This window comes from Pseudophryne corroboree, chromosome 6 (genome assembly GCF_028390025.1).
Source record: "Pseudophryne corroboree isolate aPseCor3 chromosome 6, aPseCor3.hap2, whole genome shotgun sequence".
Taxonomy (NCBI): Eukaryota; Metazoa; Chordata; class Amphibia; order Anura; family Myobatrachidae; genus Pseudophryne; species Pseudophryne corroboree.
The window spans coordinates 416,833,690-416,855,011 of NC_086449.1; the positions used below are offsets into that span (position 1 = coordinate 416,833,690).

Genomic DNA, 21,322 nt, shown 5'->3' on the forward strand with positions numbered 1-21,322 from the left:
TCACACAGCTACCTCATTGCGCCTCTTTTTTTCTTTGCGTCATGTGCTGTTTGGGGAGGGTTTTTTGGAAGGGACATCCTGCGTGACACTGCAGTGCCACTCCTAGATGTGCCCGGTGTTTGTGTCGGCCACTAGGGTCGCTAATCTTACTCACACAGTCAGCTACCTCATTGCGCCTCTTTTTTTCTTTGCGTCATGTGCTGTTTGGGGAGGGTTTTTTGGAAGGGCCATCCTGCGTGACACTGTAGTGCCACTCCTAGATGGGCCCGGTGTTTGTGTCGGCCACTAGGGTCGCTAATCTTACTCACACAGCTACCTCATTGCGCCTCTTTTTTTCTTTGCGTCATGTGCTGTTTGGGGAGGGTTTTTTGGAAGGGACATCCTGCGTGACACTGCAGTGCCACTCCTAGATGGGCCCGGTGTTTGTGTCGGCCACTAGGGTCGCTTATCTTTCTCACACAGCTACCTCATTGCACCTCTTTTTTTCTTTGCGTCATGTGCTGTTTGGGGAGGGTTTTTTGGAAGGGACATCCTGCGTGACACTGCAGTGCCACTCCTAGATGGGCCCGGTGTTTGTGTCGGCCACTAGGGTCGCTTATCTTTCTCACACAGTCAGCTACCTCATTGCGCCTCTTTTTTTCTTTGCGTCATGTGCTGTTTGGGGAGGGTTTTTTGGAAGGGACATCCTGCGTGACACTGCAGTGCCACTCCTAGATGGGCCCGTTGTTTGTGTTGTGTCGGCCACTAGGGTCGCTAATCTTACTCACACAGTCAGCTACCTCATTGCGCCTCTTTTTTTCTTTGCGTCATGTGCTGTTTGGGGAGGGTTTTTTGGAAGGGCCATCCTGCGTGACACTGCAGTGACACTCCTAGATGGGCCCGGTGTTTGTGTCGGCCACTAGGGTCGCTAATCTTACTCACACAGCTACCTCATTGCGCCTCTTTTTTTCTTTGCGTCATGTGCTGTTTGGGGAGGGTTTTTTGGAAGGGCCATCCTGCGTGACACTGCAGTGCCACTCCTAGATGGGCCCGGTGTTTGTGTCGGCCACTAGGGTCGCTAATCTTACTCACACAGCTACCTCATTGCGCCTCTTTTTTTCTTTGCGTCATGTGCTGTTTGGGGAGGGTTTTTTGGAAGGGACATCCTGCGTGACACTGCAGTGCCACTCCTAGATGGGCCCGGTGTTTGTGTCGGCCACTAGGGTCGCTTATCTTACTCACACAGCGACCTCGGTGCAAATTTTAGGACTAAAAATAATATTGTGAGGTGTGATGTGTTCAGAATAGGCTGAAAATGAGTGTAAATTATGTTTTTGAGGTTAATAATACTTTGGGATCAAAATTACCCCCAAATTCTATGATTTAAGCTGTTTTTTAGGGTTTTTTGAAAAAAACACCCGAATCCAAAACACACCCGAATCCGACAAAAATAATTCGGTGAGGTTTTGCCAAAACGCGTTCGAACCCAAAACACGGCCGCGGAACCGAACCCAAAACCAAAACACAAAACCCGAAAAATTTCAGGCGCTCATCTCTAGTAACTATGGCTCCAGAGGGGCACCTTCACGGCTGCTCCTCATAGCCCTGATGCACCTCCTGCAGGGCGGTTGCAGGTTAGGGGGCACCGGGTTGAAGCTTTGCCTAGGGTTCATAGAGACCTTGCACCGGCCCTGGGTGTGTATCGTGTACCGGCAGCCAGGATCCCGGCGGTCAGAATGCCGGCAAGGGGAAGGGGGGGCAAGCACAACAAGTCACTTACATAACTACCTCCCATTCTATCACATACTTAGAGGCAGCTCATCTTCAGCCTGCTCAGCCAAGTATTTACTCCTGTGGCCAAGTTGTAGAGCATGATGTTGCTAAACTGATGAACTTCTGCGGAAGTATAATAACGACCGTCTGCCAAGTGCTTTAGCAGACACCAGTCATTATCCTGCTGCAGGCTGCAGCATAGGGCCTGATTCACAGCTGCACGCAGCGCCAGTGATCACACAGTTTAAAGACTGTTTGCTATTGTGCGTGCGTGGAAATCCCTAAAAACTCCTACAGCGTATGCGTTACACAGACTGTCGCACAAATAGGGGTATTTAATTAGGGACTTCTTTTTTAGCCTAGGGCAAAAAAACTGCACTTTTCCCTATTTTTTAAGGCAAATGGGGATTCACCCTATTCAATATCAGGGATGGTTTTTCGAGGGTCTGGGACTGAGGGTCGACATCACAAAGGTCGACACACCTTAGGTCGACACCAATTGGTCGACACACCTAAGGTCGACATGGACAAAAGGTCGACAGGAACAAGGTCGACATGGAAAAAGATCGACATGAGTTTTTTATGTTTTTTTGGTGTCGTTTTCTACGTAGAGTGACCGGGAACCCCAATTAGTGCACCGCGTCCCCTCACATGGCTCGCTTCGCTCGCCATGCTTCGGGCATGGTGCCTTCGCTCCGCTACCGCTTCGCTCGGCACACTTTACCGTTCCAATCGTAGTCCACGTGGATCGTTAAGTATGAAAAGGTTCAAAAAAAGAAAAAAATCGTGAAAAACTCATGTCGACCTTTGTTCCCGTCGACCTTTTGTCCGTGTCGACATTTTGTCCATGTTGACCTAAGGTGTGTCGACCAATTGACGTCGACCTAAGGTGTGTCGACCTTTGTGCTGTCGACCTGGAGTCCGGATACCGTTTTTCGACTAGGCTAAAAATTCAGCAGGAGCTCAAAAAAATGTGGATCGGCGAATCCACGTGTATTCGCACCTGCGCTGACTAAAATGTGGGCAGTTTTCACAGATTTTGAGGCATTTTTCGCCAGTGCCTTTTCACAAAAGAAAAAAGAAATGAAAAGGCATTGTTGAATACGCCTTAAAAATGGCCCGCAAATGAATATATATATATGTGCATGAGTGTGTATGTGTATATATATATATATATATATATATATATATACACGCGCGTGAGTCTATAAATGAAGAGACTTTCAATCAGTCACTGACGTTGTGTATAAATATATATTTTATATATATATATAGTCGTGTGCAGGCTGGCACTCTCTCCAAACAATAGTATGATACCTCGGTGCCTCCAGAATAGGTCTTGCGACCAAATACAGTCCGGGAAAGCTGTGGCACTCGCAGGCTTTGCAAAGAAATCAAGTGCTGAAGCAGACACCAGTCATTATCCTGCTGCAGACTGCAGCATAGGGCCTGATTCAGAGCTGCACGCAGCGCCAGTGATCACACAGTTGAAAGACTGTTTGCTATTGTGCGTGCGTGGAAATCCCTAAAAACTCCTACAGCGTACTTGTTACACAGACTGTCGCACAAATGGGGGTATTTAATTAGGGACTTCTTTTTTAGCCTAGGGAAAAAAAAACTGCACTTTTCCCTATTTTTTAAGGCAAATGGGGATTCACCCTATTCAATATCAGGGATGGTTTTTCGACTAGGCAAACAATTCAGCAGGAACTAAAAAAAATGTGGATCGGCGAATCCACGTGTATTTGCACCTGCGCTGACTAAAATGTGGGCAGTTTTCACAGATTTTGAGGCATTTTTCGCCAGTGCCTTTTCACTAAAAAAAAAGAAATGAAAATGCATTGTCGAATATGCTTTAAAAATGGCCCGCAAATGAATACACAGGGGGGTGAATTTGTTAGATCCGAAATTGTCGGAGCTAATTGAATACCCCCCATTGGCACTGTTGCAGTGGAGATGCATGGTATAATAAATGTCTTGTAAAAGTGATAGGTGTTTCTGCCCGGTGACTGGGAGGTGATGCCTCCAATTGGCATTTCAGCACCTACAGACGCTGACATTAAGGCATCTCAGTTCTTGCACATTTGGACACATGGATGTGCACCAGGGAAGGGTTTTGCAGTAGCATTAGCATAAAGTCGCAGACAGGCGACTGTCAATAGATGCAGCTGCGGGCATGTCTCCATCCACCTCTGATTCTGCCCTATACTGTTTAATGGTCTTTCTAGTGCTGTGGCTCAGATGGAGTGTTTTAGGATTACAATTAACATCTTGAAAAAGTAATACATAACTTCTGGAGCTTTACATCATGTTACACTCTTAAATCCTAAACATTAGAAGACATGGATTGGTGAAAAAAAAAGATTTTAAAATATTTCTTTGATATCATAACATTTCATTTATTTATTTTGCTGATTTTAATTTTATTTTGGACATTGGCCATTTTGTCAGCAGTACTGACATAGGATACAGTCATGTGCTTATCTAGTCTCTTATCATTTTGTTTCTTGTCCTTGCAATGTAAACATGTGCCGGAAATGTGAGAATGTAACAGCATTATCCGAGCATGTACTGAGTTGTTCCCTCACTTCATGTAAGCTAAACTTACTGTCACACGTCTTGAGACCATATCTCCTGTTTTCTAGCTTCTATAGAGTTACGGTAAAATCTCTCAGCATGTACAACTGACACAGGATATAGCACAGAGAAAAAACTACTTAATGGAACAATTTGTTATATCTCTTCCCTTTTAACTGACCAGAAGTTCATTGGCCAGATTATTTCATAGCATTGTGCTCTTACTGGAAACCTCGAGGTTGTTATGCTGGCCATAATTTGTAATTTTACAATGCTAGAGTTAAATTAATGTTCAAGAAGAAAATGTCCTTTAAGATATCTATATGTATATAGAGATATATTTACATTTATCTAAAATTATGTGTATAAACATCTCCTTGGTTCATCTACGAATAACTAACCTGTATATTAGGCTGAACAAGCGATTACAGTACATGTCCATCCATTAAAGTAAAGAATGCGGTTCACTGATTCAAGTTCGCAGATAGAATTAATTTGCAGAATTGTAGTCTACAGGGACATTTTATTTCTTAGATTTGATAGTTTTTTTCACAAATAATAGTGTGTGTGTCTACAATTGAAAGATTTCTGATATATTTCACAATAAAATCTGGGTTATTGCCGTGATAACCCAGGGGTGGCTCAGTGGAAAAAAGTTAACCCAGGCTCCAGTGACTCGGGAATCTAACCTGGTACCTTGCAGGGTTGGTGCCGGGAAGAACCCAGGTTGCGATGCAGTGTAGACGGGTAAACTGGGGTTACAATGTAGGGATATTATCTCATCACCAAGCGCCGGGAATGCACACATGAGCAGTGGCGTCACCAATCTGCAGTAGGCTGGGTCTTCCAGCTAGTCTGAAAGGGGTCTGTTCACTTCAGCCATGAGAAATTCTACCAAAATTGTGCACTAGAAAAAAATATGTAGACCAGACCAAAAAATAAATCCATCTGGGCATGCTCTTTATCTTTGAGTGAGAAAAGTTTATTTTTTACAAAAATTGTAAGTACAATTTTTTTTGTCCTTATTACATGCTTTTTACATTGTACATTAATAACTAGGACAATAACTACAACTTCAGTTATCTTTACTGACTGGCTGTACTGTATATCAGTGGAAATAAAGTCAGAAAAGCACAGGTGTACTGAAGATTGGTGCTGTACTGTACATTTCATTGTAAAAGATTTGTTTATTAAATGTCGGTCATTCTCGTTATGTTTGTAGGAGCTTGGTCTGGTCATCACTGGTACTTTGCCTGTTTTCAATCTGACAGGAGACCGAAAAGAAAATAAAGTAAGTTGACAGAATAAAGTTCCCTTGCTCAGGGTATGTGCGGTGTATTTAGTACAACCTTGTCATTAGAACCTAGGTGCAGAAAGACCAGCATGCTGTAATTATTTAATGCTTAACATTATTATAAGTCCAAAGTATAATTATTGCCTATTTAACCACTTGTCATTGGACCAATCTGAAGAGAGACATACATTAATAATGTTCATAATGCAATCTCACTTATTTCCCCTTGCAGTGCTTAAGACTGTAATTTGCTTTATATGATGAAAGCAGGAGGATTATGGAATATCTATTAGCAAATATGTTTCTAATTTCCATTCAGGATAAATCTTAGTACTGAGCGCACATCTCATACAAAGCAAAGCATTTCTTCTTTGTAATATGCCAGCAGTAGTATTGCACTCCAGAGAGGCGCCATTAATAACAATAAGTATTGTAAGCTCATAAGGGGCTAGTGTACAGGGATTCACTTTTATTACCCAGAACTCAACAGTGTGGTATTTATTGTTTAGCGAGCACATACATTATTCGCTCATTCAGTATAGTGAAGCCGCTGACAAGATGATATGTGAGCAACTTTAAAGGACAGTAAGAGCACTTTGTATTGCCACACACTTAGATGTGTCATATCATAGAGTATTAAACATACATTCTGCTAATGCTCCTAAGATGCAGGCATACATAAAGGCTAGTACTGTAAATCTGACACCAAGAACAGCTTTGCATGTCATGTGCACTAGCAGTTCCAGGATGCTGTGAAGGCAGCCATTTTGTGAGCAGAGCCAATATATTCACCTTACCAATGCAAGGTACAGTACTATTATTCTACATATTATAGTATTATAAAGTATTCTGTTGTTCTGCCATCACAAATGATCAATCTTAAGATTTTTACCCAATGTGTTGTTTTGTCTGGAGCCAAATCCATTAACAAAACAACATTGTATTTGCCACTTATGAAGTGTTTTCCAGAATCTTGGTGAATTGGTGAGGGAGCCCACTCGCAAAGACTCAATATTAGATCTAATTCTTACAAATGGTGATAGGATATCTGATATATATGTGGGTGAGCACCTGGGATCCAGTGATCATCAAGCATTATGGTTTAGTATAAAGACAGGATCCAACTCCTCTCACACAAAAACAAAGGTGTTGGATTTTAGAAATGCAGACTTTGCAAAAATGGGGAGATGTTTAAGTGATTCATTGGCAGACTGGAGGAACTTGGAAGGAGTGCAGGAGAGGTGGAAAAAAATGAAAAGTGCATTACTAAGTGCAACAGACCTTTGTATCAAAATGGTTAGGAAAAGCACCAGGAAAAGGAAGCCAGTGTGGTTCACAAAAGTAGTATCAACTAGTGTGAAAGCAAAAAAGATGGCTTTTAGGAAATACAAACAGACTCAAAATAATATCGACAAAGAGGTGTATCTGGACAGACGGAAGGATGCTAAGAAAATGATCAGACGTGCAAAGGCAGAAGCAGAGGAGAAAATGGCCCAGTCAGTAGATAAAGGGGGCAAAACTTTTTTTAAGTATATAAGTGAAAGGACAAAATCAAATGGAGGAATAATAAGACTTAAGACAGAGAGTGGGCATTTGGTGGAGGGAGACAAGGCAATAGCAGATCACCTAAATAATTAGTATTTAATTATAATAATTTTAATTAGCTCAGTATTTACTACAGAAGAAGGGATGGGGCCACAGTTAAATTGCAAGGACATTCATAAAAATAAGGTAGATGAAAATACGTTTACAGAGGAGAAGGTCCTAACAGAACTTTCAAAACTAAAAGTAGATAAATCAATGGGACCAGATGGGATACACCCAAGGATACTCAAAGAGCTAAAAGATGTGCTGGTTACACCTTTAACAGAATTATTTAACCAGTCACTAAATACAGGTGCTGTTCCAGAGGACTGGAAAAGAGCAAATGTAGTTCCACTGCACAAAAGTGGAAGCAAGGAAGAAGCAAGTAACTACAGACCAGTAAGCCTTACATCAGTAGTAGGGAAAGTAATGGAAAAACTATTAAAAGAAAGAGTAGTGGAATATCTTAAATCAAACAACTTACAGGATCCAAAACAGCATGGATTTACTGGTGGGAGATCATGCCAAACAAATCTTATTGACTTTTTTGACTCTGTGATGAAAATAATAGATCAAGGGGGAGCTGTAGATGTAGCATATCTAGACTTTAGTAAGGCATTTGACACTGTCCCACATCGCAAACTGCTAAATAAACTTGAAAGCCTGGGGGTGGATTATAAATCAGTAAAATGGATAAGAACCTGGTTGCAGGATAGGAAACAGACAGTCGTAGTTAATGGAGTGCAATCTATGGAGGGAAATGTTACCAGTGGAGTACCCCAGGGATCTGTACTTGGTCCAGTTCTCTTTAATATCTTTGTTGGTGACATTGCAGATGGTATTGAAGGGAAGATATGCCTTTTTGCAGATGATACAAAGATATGCAACAGGGTAGACACACCGGGAGGGGTCAAACAAATGATTAATGACCTAGGTAGGCTTGAGAAATGGTCAAGAACGTGGCAACTACAGTTTAATGCTAAAAAATGCAAAATCATGCACTTGGGTCTCAAAAACCCAAAGGCTAAGTATAGTATCAAGGGTACTATAATGGAAACTACTGAGGAGGAAAGAGATTTAGGAGTCACTATTTCAAGTGACTTGAAGGCAGGAAAGCAATGCAACAAAGCAATGAGAAAGGCAAGTCAGATGCTTGGTTGCATAGGGAGAGGAATCAGTAGCAGGAAAAAAGAAGTGATAATGCCACTGTATAGGTCATTGGTACGGCCCCATCTGGAATACTGTGTCCAGTTCTGCAGACCCTATCTCCAGAAGGATATAAATACATTAGAGAGTGTACAAAGAAGGGCAACTAAAATGGTGCATGGCCTACATCACAAAACTTACCCGGAAAGGATAAAAGATCTTAACATGTATAGTTTGGAGGAGAGAAGGGAAAGGGGAGACATGATAGAAACTTTCAAATATATAAAGGGTCTTAGGGATACCAGATAGGGGTTCTAAGCGACCTAAGGTGTTTCTATATGACCAAATAAATTATGTCAATATATTAAATATATATATAAAAATAGTTTATAAAAAAGTTAGTTTATAAAAAAAAATATATTTTTTATTCTTGTTTCACAACACAATAGAGTATAATAAAAAATACAAAATACAGTACCAATAAGTATAATACAATAAAAATTCAGTTTCTCTAGGAGATGACTGTTTTAAAAAAGGGCAATTTGATATGAGAAAGCAATCTCATATAAAGTGCAAATAGTCTGTGCAAAATAAGAGAATAGTTTTTTTAAAAAGTCTTAACTGATGTAGCAGGAGGTCTCTGGGTAAAGGCCCAACGCGTTTCGTCTCTTGGACTTCTTCATGGGGTAAGTGACAAGATATCTCAGGGCTCCTATATATACCCCCTTAATTGGGATTTAAGTGATGACATCATTTCCTGTCTATGCTAATTGATAGACCTAATCTTGCTGGAGCAGGAGTATAATTATTCTTATTAGCCACAATTGTTACATGTGGCACACAGTAAGCAGTACAATTTGATTCTTAATAGAATTTGAATATCTCAACGAGAGAGCACGGAGAAGTGCGGTACTTCCGCCACACTTCCGGTATCTCCAACAGTTCAAATGCGCATGTGCGCCGTCTTTTCAGGGTTCCCCGCTTCCGGTTTCACCTCTGTACCGCCGTGGTGACGTCCTCGCGAGCCGTGGCCGTCTTCCTCTGGTTGGTCAATTGCGGCACGCGGTCCCTCTCCACCGGAACTGGTGTGCTGTGGAACGCACCGGTGGAACGCATCCCATGTCCGGAGTCACGGCTTCCCCTGTTGCTGTGGTAACGTTCACTCATAGTGATGTTCTTTTGCCCGGAACTGGTGTATTGTGGAACGCACCAGTGGAACGCATCACATGTCCCGGAGTCACGGCTTCCTCTGTTGTCATGGTGACGTTCTCTCATGGAGATGTTTCTTTGCCCGGACGTAATCGCCAGAATTGTATAAATAAACAAAAACATGTTTAAGAATGTGTTTAAGATGTGTATATATTATCACGTTTTTTAGGAAAGGTGTTGGTTCTTAAAATCATATATCTGGACACATATATACCATATATATTATATATTACAAGTAGACAAATGTGAAGATAAATAGTATAAGTTATATGTGCACTTCTATGTATACATATATGTATATATAATCATATTTAGGTGGTGGAAGAGGGGGGATAGACGCTCTTAGATGATTCTTATTTTTTACCTATAAAACTCAGTGCTGTATTGACCATTAATTGAACGTGCAAGTGAGTTAGGAAATGGTGATATATTTCCTAAAGTGCTACTACCTTAATATTAAAATTATTATATATATATTTAAGAAATTATTAAAAGAGTTGAATAGGTCTTAAAGTGCATGCATTATTTGAGTTTGACCATATTGTGACCATACGTATATATATTTAGAGTATAAATTATAAAAATAATAAAAACTATTATATTTCAAAGGCTTATACCTTTGACGAGTGATCATGTGATCTGTGGATATCTGTCTCAATTGGACAATCTAAAAGTTGCCTTTACTTTCAGTACAGTACCCAATATTCCCAGTGGGTCGCCCCTTCTGGTACTAATTAGGCCCAACACTGCTTCGCTTCCAAGTTCGGATGAGATTGGGCCTTTCCAGTGTGGTTTGACTGTATTACTTTCGTATGCAACAAAGACTGCCCACAAGATATTATTTTTATTAGTGATTTTATTAGTGCTACAGTGCATAATTAACAAACATGTGAAATGATGGGGAGTGCAGGATGAATAATGGATATTTAAATATATATATTTCTTAAATATATATATAATAATTTTAATATTAAGGTAGTAGCACTTTAGGAAATATATCACCATTTCCTAACTCACTTGCACGTTCAATTAATGGTCAATACAGCACTGAGTTTTATAGGTAAAAAATAAGAATCATCTAAGAGCGTCTATCCCCCCTCTTCCACCACCTAAATATGATTATATATACATATATGTATACATAGAAGTGCACATATAACTTATACTATTTATCTTCACATTTGTCTACTTGTAATATATAATATATATGGTATATATGTGTCCAGATATATGATTTTAAGAACCAACACCTTTCCTAAAAAACGTGATAATATATACACATCTTAAACACATTCTTAAACATGTTTTTGTTTATTTATACAATTCTGGCGATTACGTCCGGGCAAAGAAACATCTCCATGAGAGAACGTCACCATGACAACAGAGGAAGCCGTGACTCCGGGACATGTGATGCGTTCCACTGGTGCGTTCCACAATACACCAGTTCCGGGCAAAAGAACATCACTATGAGTGAACGTTACCACAGCAACAGGGGAAGCCGTGACTCCGGACATGGGATGCGTTCCACCGGTGCGTTCCACAGCACACCAGTTCCGGTGGAGAGGGACCGCGTGCCGCAATTGACCAACCAGAGGAAGACGGCCACGGCTCACGAGGACGTCACCACGGCGGTACAGAGGTGAAACCGGAAGCGGGGAACCCTGAAAAGACGGCGCACATGCGCATTTGAACTGTTGGAGATACCGGAAGTGTGGCGGAAGTACCGCACTTCTCCGTGCTCTCTCGTTTAGATATTCAAACTCTATTAAGAATCAAATTGTACTGCTTACTGTGTGCCACATGTAACAATTGTGGCTAATAAGAATAATTATACTCCTGCTCCAGCAAGATTAGGTCTATCAATTAGCATAGACAGGAAATGATGTCATCACTTAAATCCCAATTAAGGGGGTATATATAGGAGCCCTGAGATATCTTGTCACTTACCCCATGAAGAAGTCCAAGAGACGAAACGCGTTGAGCCTTTACCCAGAGACCTCCTGCTACATCAGTTAAGACTTTTTAAAAAAACTATTCTCTTATTTTGCACAGACTATTTGCACTTTATTTGAGATTGCTTTCTCATATCAAATTGCCCTTTTTTAAAACAGTCATCTCCTAGAGAAACTGAATTTTTATTGTATTATACTTATTGGTACTGTATTTTGTATTTTTTATTATACTCTATAGTGTTGTGAAACAAGAATAAAAAATATATTTTTTTTTATAAACTAACTTTTTTATAAACTATTTTTATATATATATTTAATATATTGACATAATTTATTTGGTCATATAGAAACACCTTAGGTCGCTTAGAACCCCTATCTGGTATCCCTATCTCTCTTTTGCGGCAACCTACCATTGCCGTTTCTTTAGGGGACAGGTGACGCCCAAATAACTGGGAGTGTTCATTGAACTATTTGGGAATTGTAATATCACAAGTGGTGCAGCATTCTTTTGCTATCATATAAAGGGTCTTAACAAAGTTCAGGAGGGAAACATTCTTCAAAGGAAAAGAAGTATTAGAACTCGAGGGCATACATTGAGGCTGGAGGGGGGGAGGTTCAGGGGAAATTTAAGGAAAAATTACTTCACAGAAAGGGTAGTGGATAAGTGGAATAGCCTCCCATCAGAGGTGGTAGAGGCTAAGACTGTAGGGCAATTTAAACATGCTTGGGACAGGCATATGAATAGCCTTACAAAGAATCAAGGTTAAAAAAGGGTTGAGATTGCCTAAAGGATAAAATAAAAAAGGGGCAGACTAGATGGGCCAAGTGGTTCTTATCTGCCGTCAAATTCTATGTTTCTATGTTTCTATGACTGTAATGGTCCCATATGATACTCCGATGACCACTCAGCTTCTTCGGACAGGCTATCGCTTTGATGCTTCTCCCCATAAACTTGCCTATAAAATTCATAAGAAGGGAGTGATTGCTGGGTTTAGGACACAGGAGTTAGTCTGCACCTGCATCGAGTGACGCCAGCGCCACGGGGGTGCTGGGGGGCAGTGTGATAGAAGCTCATAGGCTTCTATAGGGTAATGCCACATAAAGATGGCCTTACACACCACATCCAAGCATTCTGGAGCTTGAATCATATGTGGTAAGCGGTCAAACCTCTTAAAACTGCATTTTTTTGAGGTTTGGCGGCATTTTTAGTGTTGATGTTCAAAGCATGTAAAGTGACAGTTAGGAACCCAGTGGTTGGTACTTTATCTCTGTCCACTTTAACTCTCTCCAAGTCTTAGTACATAGACTCCTTGATCTCTCTCCACTTTATCTCTCTCCAAGCGTTGATGCATATGCTCCACTGTAAAGTGAGATGCTGAAATTTGCTATAATGATACTGTATATGAACTGGATATTGGGAAATACCACTTTTCTATTTATTAATGTAATCTGTTGATTAACTTTCAAATACTAAGCAGAAAAACATATACAGTACTGTATGTTTATTTGATTCTTACATTCATACTCTAATTACCAGCAAAAGTATCTTAAGCATAAAGACCTCTCACATCTGCCATTTCTAATCATAACACAACTAAACTACTGCAGCAGCAACCCCCAGCTCCCCCACATCCCCCCTGTGGTCTAACACTGAGAAGACTGGCTACACTCCAGTATAATGTGAATTCTGCAACTCGACTCATACACCTTCCCATCCACTGTCATTCCGGCCCCAATTACTGTTCCTTTCCATCTGTCTCTGCATTGGCTGTCCATCAAACACAGCATACAGTACTTTCCATTTATAGTTTTAACCTATAAAGCTCTCTGCAACCTTGCACCTCATTACTCTTTCATAATCCATAGCTACTCTCTCACATAGAATCTCCATTCTCTATATATTAGTCCTCTGTGTTTCCTTGTGATGGTCTCCTTCTCAATAATGCCTCAAGGATTTATCACATGCTTCATCTGTTCTTTCTTTCTTGTACCATTATGTAAGCTTTTAAATACCTGCTTACAACTTATCTCTTTGGACAGGCCTACAACCTGATCTCAAAATAACATGATCCAATTACTTGCTACTGTACATTATATTAAAACTTATTACATTTACTTTATAATATGATGTCAATTTACATGTGCTGCCCATTTCTGTTTCTATCCTTTTTCTTAATTCATACTATATTTACACTATGGGGGTCATTCCGAGTTGAACGCTAGCTGCCGTTTTTCACAGCGCAGCGATCGGGCTAAAAATCGGCATTTCTGCGTTTGCGTATGCACCGCAATGCGCACGCATGATGTACGGGTACAGAGTCCTTTGTGGTTTTGCACAGGTTCTAGCGAAGCTTTCAGTCGCACGGCACAATGCAAGAAGATTGACAGGAAGGGGGTGTTTCTTGGTGTCAACTGACCGTTTTCTGGGAGTGTTTGGAAAAATGCAGGCGTGGCTGGGCGAACGCTGGGCAGGTGTGTGACGTCAAAAGCCATCCCACCAACTTTAGAATCAACGCACACGAAGAGTAAGTCCAGGGCTGGTCTTGTTCTGCACAAAATATTTTTGCAGGCGCTCTGCTGCACAGGCGTTCACACTTCTGCAAAGCGAAAATACACTCTTCGGTGGGCGGCGACAATGCGTTTGCATGGCTGCTAAAAACTGTTAGCGAGCGATCAACTCGGAATGACCCGCTATATTCATTGTTCAAATGCTAAAGTCATGTCATTGATATGATGCTCTTTATATATAAAGGGACATGTATTAAGCAGTGATACAAGTGGAGAAGTGAGCCAGTGGAGAAGTTGCCCATGGCAACCAATCAGTATTGATGTAACATTTAAAATTTGCATACTATAAAAGTATACATAGCAGCTGATTGGTTGCCATGGGCTACTTCTCCAATGGCTTACTTCTCCACTTTTATCACTGCTTAGCACATGTCCCCCTTACCAGAGCTTAAAGTGGTCCTAGAGAGGTGGGGGAACTCACCCCCCACCGCAAAAGGGGCCGTGGCCTCAAAAGGGGGCGTAGTCACCCAATAGTTTCCCGAATTCAAATTACGCCGCACAGTAACACAATCTTATTCACATTACACCACATAGTAGTGTCCCTTATTCATGTTATGACACACATTAGTGCCCCTTATATACAAAGCCCACAGTAGTAGCACCCCTAATACACATAATGCCCATGACAGTAGTACCCCTTATGCAATACACACTGTAGTGGTAGTGCCCACAGTAGTAGTGCCCCTTATGTAGAGCCCATAGTATTGGTGCCCCTTATTCAGTGTCCTTAGTAGTAGTGCCCCTTATGTCCCCAGGAGTGATGCCCCTTATAAAATGCCCCTATGCAATGTTCTCATTAGTATTGCCCCCAGTAGTAATGCCCCCAGTAGTAATGCCCCCGTAGTTATGCCCCCTGTAGTTATGGCTGCTGTAGATATGCCCCCTGTAATTATGCCCACTGTAGATATGCCCCCAGTTGGTGTGCCTCCAGTAGGAATGCCCCCGTAGTTATATCCCCAGTAGATGTTCTCCCTTTAGTTATGCCCGCTGTAGATATGCCCCCAGTTGGTGTGCCCCCATTAGTTATGCCCCCAGTAGTAATGCACCCATAGATGTGCCCCCTGTAGTTATACCTGCTGTAGATATGCCCCCAGTTGGTGTGCCCCAAGTAGTTATGCCCCCAGTTGGTGTGCCCCCAGTAGTAATGCCCACATAGTTATGTCCCCAGTAGATGTGCCCCCTGTAGTTATGCCTGAGGTAGATATGCCCCCAGTTGGTGTGCCCCCATAGTTATGTCCCCAGTAGATGTGCCCCCTGTGGTTATGCCTGCTGTAGATATGCCCCCAGTAGTTATGTCCCCAGTAGTAATGCCCCCGTAGTTATGTCCCCAGTAGATGCACTCCCTGTAGTTATGCCCAACTGTCTATATGCCCCCATTAGGTTTTCCCCCAGTAGTTATGCCCCCAGTTGGTGTGCCCCCCATAGTTATGCCCCAGTTGGTGTGCCCCCAGTAGTAATGCCCCTGTAGTTATGTCCCCAGTAGATGTGCCCCCCGTAGTTATGCCCCCAGTAGTTGTGCCCCCAGTAGTAATACCCCCAGTAGTTATGCCCCCAGTTGGTGTGCCCCCAGTAGTAATGCCCCCATAGTTATGTCCCAGTAGATGTGCCCCCTGTAGTTATGCCCACTGTAGATATGCCCCCAGTAGGTTTGCCCCTAGTAGTTATGCCCCCAGTTGGTGTGCCCCCAGTTTGTTTGCCATCCAGTAGATATGCCCCCAGTTCCCCCCTCTAGTAGCGCTGCTTACACACACAAAAGATAAAGAAAAAAACACCACAATACTCCCCTGCCCCGCTCCTGCTTCCGGACTGCAGCTTCCGTCTGGCGCCCGCTTCTCGCAGCTATGGGAGAGACGTCATGACACACAGCCTCACACACTACCTGAGCTAGAAGCCGGGGCTCAAGAGTAAGCTCCGGCTTCCGGCAGCGCTTAGGGGGAAAGAGCCGGCGCCCACTGCTAACACAGTCTCAGCGGACGCCCGACATTTCCCTAGGTTAAGTGATCCAGAGGAGGCGGAACTGAGTTCCATCTCCAAATGGAACTGGCGGAACACAGTTCCGCCCCGTTCCGGCTCACTTTAACCTCTGCCCCTTACTCTGTATTATGCAATGGGAGATGTTGGTGTAATTATTATTCTAATATGATTTAGAAGGTGCTGCTCATCTGTTTTTAGCCCTCTGTCCTGGATCTCTACCCTTACTGTCTGTCTGGTAATCAAATAAACTGGTTCATATTGACATACAGTAGATTGTGGGCTAGATGCATCATTGCATGGGGAGTGATAAAATGGAGAGAGAAAAAGCACCAGGTAATCCACTCCTAACTGCCATGTTACAGGCTGTGTTTGAAAAATGACAGTTAGGAGCTGGTTGGCTGGTAGTTTATCACTTTCCACTTTATCACTCTCCAAGTGATGATTTATCTAGCCCACAGTATCTGAATGACAGCTAAGCTCAAGAATTGTTTTCATGGCACATTATTTTCGAGTACGGTAAACTGAGTTCTAGCATGTGAAATCTACTTGTTGATATCCTGTGGTTATTGATGGGGCTTTTAAACTGCCCACAGTATAAATCTTAGAATCATTATTAAAGCATTTGTTTTATTAGACTTTCTATTCTCCGAAGGGAAAATCACTCTGGGCTTCCTGACAAAAGTCCATGTAATATAAACTTGGCCACACACACTACATATTCTTTATTGGTTCCATGGGACTAAAAGAAAACTGTAATGTTTAATTGAAGTCTGGGGGAAATACAATCAATAAGCTGTATTTATGTAGAAGGTATATTAATATACGCCATGCACAGCTAATTACATTGTCATCATTATTAGTCATGATGCACCTTAGGCATACAACCTTTTAAGATTAAAAAATACTGTATATCACCATAATTCTGATTCCCAGACCATTTCCAGAAACATTTATTAATTTTTTTTCTTAACAGTTTCTTATATAGAGCAGCAAATTCCATTTGGAAACAACAGTGATAAAACAAAACTGGGTAATAACAGACAGCAATAGAGGTAGGAAGGCCCTGCTCGCAAGCTTACAATCTATAGGGAAATAGGCATGGATACACAGGGATAGGTGTTATCTATTGCACAGTGGTCCACCAAATTGCAACTTGATGGGCTGTTTGATATTATCACAAAGCAATTTTGGCCTGGGGTCAGGAGGATTGCAAAGTAAAGAAAGAGAAAATATGTGAGGACATGTGTAGATTCTACAGTGGGGATGTAATTGGATAGGAATGTTTATAAAGGCTATGATGGCGGTTCCGGAATTTGATAAGCTTTTCTGAAGTCACAGTCACAATGCAGATACCGGGATCCTGAAGGGGGTACCATACCGCCACAGGTATACCGGCGAGGTAGGTGATTCCCCCTCCACAATACCCATAGAGGGAGAATAGAACTTCTATGGGTGTCGTGCGAGCACAGCGATCCTGCATGTGGCTTCGTTGTGCTTGCCACCCTGCCAGCATTCCACCACTCGGGATGCTGATGTTGGTATAGTGACATTCGGCATCCCGGCCGGCGATATTATATACCGAACCCATTCCGCAGAGTGGTGCAGCCCGAAGAAAATCCTTCAATCATGAATGAGAGTGAATAACGAGTGGATGAGAAACATAGATCTTGTGAAGAGGTCGGGTTGGGAGATATTTTGAGATAAGCAAAGAAATGTATGTTGGTGTAGTTTGGTTAATGGCCGCATGTGTGACTATCAGTATATTATATTTAATACGGCAGAATATGGGTAACCAATGGAGGGATGACAGAGTGGATCCGCAGACGAAGAATGTCTAGTGAGGAAAATTAGCTTTGCAGATGCATTTAATGTTCTTTTTTTCTGATGCTGATCGGTTTTCTGATGATGATCAGTTGTAATGATACACTCTAATTTTAGTCATTTGTTTTTTTTTCTTTTCTTAGAACCAATTGATACTTGGTGTGATGGGTGTAGATGTTTCGTTAAAAGATATTAAAAGGCTCACTCCTCGCTTTACAGTAAGTGATTCTTATATTCTGCTTGATTTGAAAAGTGTGTGTTTTAAAACCTATAGGGGGCAGTTCAGTTGTTGTTTGGGCACCCACCACTAGATGGTGCCTGTCAGCAGCAATTCAAGTGTTCTGCTGTATGTGCTGCCAACACCGATATTTCTGCTTGCAGCCTCTCGAGGTGGTGAGCAGAAATGTGCAAAAAGTGTCCCAAACATCACTTTTTGGCGGCATTGCAAGGACTTTGGTCAGATTTAGCCGCTTTTTTCTGCTAAACCTGGTGCTTTTGGGTGTGTCAGCAGTAATGGGTGCGCAATCAGAGCAACAATTGAATTGCTCCCTCAGTGTCCCCAAGGTCTCATTTATAGTTTTAAGAAGCTGAAGGAGGAGAATACTGTATAAAAATTCTGTGTTGCCCTTTTTTTTCCTTTGTGGATATACAGTATGTCTGAATAATTACATTTACAGATGTAGCCATGCTAGTGGTAGAGTGATTGCAGCAGGCGTTCGCTCCATAGGATTGCATTGTGTGTACACACATGCACATACACAGCGGCCACACTTGCCACGCCATTGCTGCCATGATGCATACGCATCACGGCAACGATGAGTGTGGCTATATCTGTAAATGTTTTTTATTTGTTCATTTAAAAGTGATGTCACTTATCTTACACACTTTTTTTTCTAAACATATATTATTTATCTCATTATACGATTCTCATCTATTTTTAAACAATAGCCAAACTCACCTGTATCTGTTTAGAGGAAGTTGTGTTGCTAGATGAAATATTGGCTCATTTGATTACTCAGCTTTTAGAAGGGTTAGACTGGGGCACAGGGGAAACTCCCGGTGGGGCCCAATGCCTGGGGGCTTACCTATAGGGATCTGGTTCCAGACTGTGCACTTGAATTATACATTATATATATGTTACCTTATACTGCACATGACTATTGTGTACGTTCTACAGTGTATTGCTGTTATTAATCTGGTACATTATAATGCGTGCACTAGCAGTATTAACTAGATATATTTATCAAGGCCCATGCACTCTCTAATGGTTAGGTAAACCAATGTGGTGGGTGGCCATACCCCCTCTGGATGCTGGCCACATCCCTAAACATGGGGCCCTACCGCTCCATTCCTCTGGTGGGCCCTTCATGGCACAGTCCGACACTAGGTTTTAGTGTACCTGTCTGCTTTGCACCAGGGATGTATTCATGAAAACACAGTCTAAGAAATTAGCAAGAACTAAGTACATCATTGGATCATTGGCTGCTTTTTGTATGTGCACTGTAGGTGACATTTACACTATTCAGTTTTTTTTTTTTTTTTTTTATTGGCCACTGTAAGCAAACTGCCTGATATAAGATGTAGTAAATCATATTAAAAAAATTTCAGGGTACACAAATATTTCTTTGTTGAATGTGTTTCAGGTTCGTAATTATTCTGTATGTTTTCCTCCAGCTATGTCCTAATGGATATTATTTTGCCCTTGATCCTAATGGATATGTGTTGCTCCATCCGAATCTTCAACCAAAGGTATGGATGTGACTCCACTTAAAACTGCAAAACTTAATTATACACATTATGCAAGGAACAGCATTTTTAGTAAATTATTCTACATTTTAGTTATATGAACTACTTAGACTGGGGAAAATATAATCAACATGCTGTATTTATGTAGAATTTATACTAATATACATAATTGTTCTGGTTCAGTATATTTTGACAATGTGAGAATGTCAACATTGTCATAAAGTTGACATGCTTAGCATGTCAAGTCTAACCATGTCAACATTTACAGCACTTAATTATTTTGATTAATAGTGAATCTGTATATTCATAACATAGATTACAGAATAGTAATACAATATTATTAAAAACAAAAGTTATGTGTCCAGGAACCACTATTTCTGACAATTAAATCCAGGCATGCTTGCTATGCAATGAAACAAAGTTACTAAACATAAGGTGTTTAAGAATGTTTAAAACATAATACAAAATATGACTGTATTTATATAATAATATTAATGGGAACCAGGACTTCATAATTGCATAAAATTACAAAATTAGTAGAAAATGAATATATGTTGTGGACTTGTGGTGATGAGATGATGAAATAAGTGCTGTATACTCAATAACAATTATTTGCACACATTCTTGTACAAAAGGACTTATCGGGTGGTATTCAAATGATATATCATGCCCAGTCTCCTTTCTAAAGTTATCCCCGTTATCACACATAACGCACTCATAGTAATTAGGTTTGGCTGCGTAAAGGGTTGAGCACCTCGCTACCCCAGGGGTAGTGAGCTGAAATGCTGATACCACAGAAACAGAATGAGTGTGGAAGGGGGCGGAAAGAATTGAATACCGCCCATCAAGTCTTTATTTAAAATGTATTTCTTATCAAGTACAAGGATGTTGCTGCTAGCAAGTTGGCACCAACAAGACAATGAAACTGCAAGCTAGTATCAAACAAAAATGCATAAAGTATATAAGGAATGGTATCGAGATCCCAGTGCTTGGAATGCTGGTGGTCAAAATCCCGACACCTGCAAGGTAAGTATTGTAACCCACAGGACAAGACTGCAGCATAGCCAACCAACAGAGCTTACCGTACGCTCGGGGCATCAAAACTACAAAACACTGAAAATGTGCGGAATATTGGTATTCTCCTGCATGGTGGCTTGACACTTAAACATCAGGTATCAGCCAAATCAAATCCTCATTCTTTCATCTGAGGAACATAGCCAGAATTAAGCACTTAATTCTCTCAGAATATCTGCCTAAAGTCATACATGTATTTGTATCATCACTCTTAGACTATTGCAATGCCTTCTACCTTGGGCTTCCATCAAAAGATTTTCACTACTTGCAGAAGGTACATAATGCAGCTGCCAGGCTATTAACCAACCATCCCTGTTTCAGCCACATAACACCCATTCTCTACTCCTTTCACTGGCTGTCTGTAAAATGGCAAATCATTTTTAAGATTGGCTTACTTACTTTCAAAGCCCTTCATGGCCAAGGCTCAAGGTACTTGAAGCAGCTTCTGATTCCTTACTGTCCCACTCAATTACTGCGAACTGTAGATGAAAAACTATTAGCAGTACCTAGAATCTACCATAATTCATCTGGGATCAAGCTTTCAGTATTGTGGTTCTGACTCTATGGAACTCAGTACTCCACATAGTTCGAGAAACCTCCACTGTGGAATCCTTCAAAGATAGAC

The 21,322-nt window shown here is 41.3% G+C and overlaps 1 protein-coding gene and 1 pseudogene across 7 annotated transcripts in view; one reads left to right on the top strand and one right to left on the bottom strand.

The window, feature by feature from the left end:
• Positions 1-21,322, top strand: part of CACNA2D1 (calcium voltage-gated channel auxiliary subunit alpha2delta 1) — a 1,227,493-nt gene that overhangs the window by 1,057,759 nt on the left and 148,412 nt on the right. For all 7 annotated transcript variants that reach the window (XM_063926939.1, XM_063926941.1, XM_063926940.1 and 4 more), the window contains 3 exons: positions 5,552-5,620; positions 18,021-18,095; positions 19,552-19,626. In XM_063926939.1, the coding sequence (XP_063783009.1) occupies positions 5,552-5,620; positions 18,021-18,095; positions 19,552-19,626 (219 nt within the window). The remainder of the gene's footprint in view (positions 1-5,551; positions 5,621-18,020; positions 18,096-19,551; positions 19,627-21,322) is intronic.
• On the bottom strand, positions 10,249-10,367 carry LOC134937867 (5S ribosomal RNA; annotated as a pseudogene).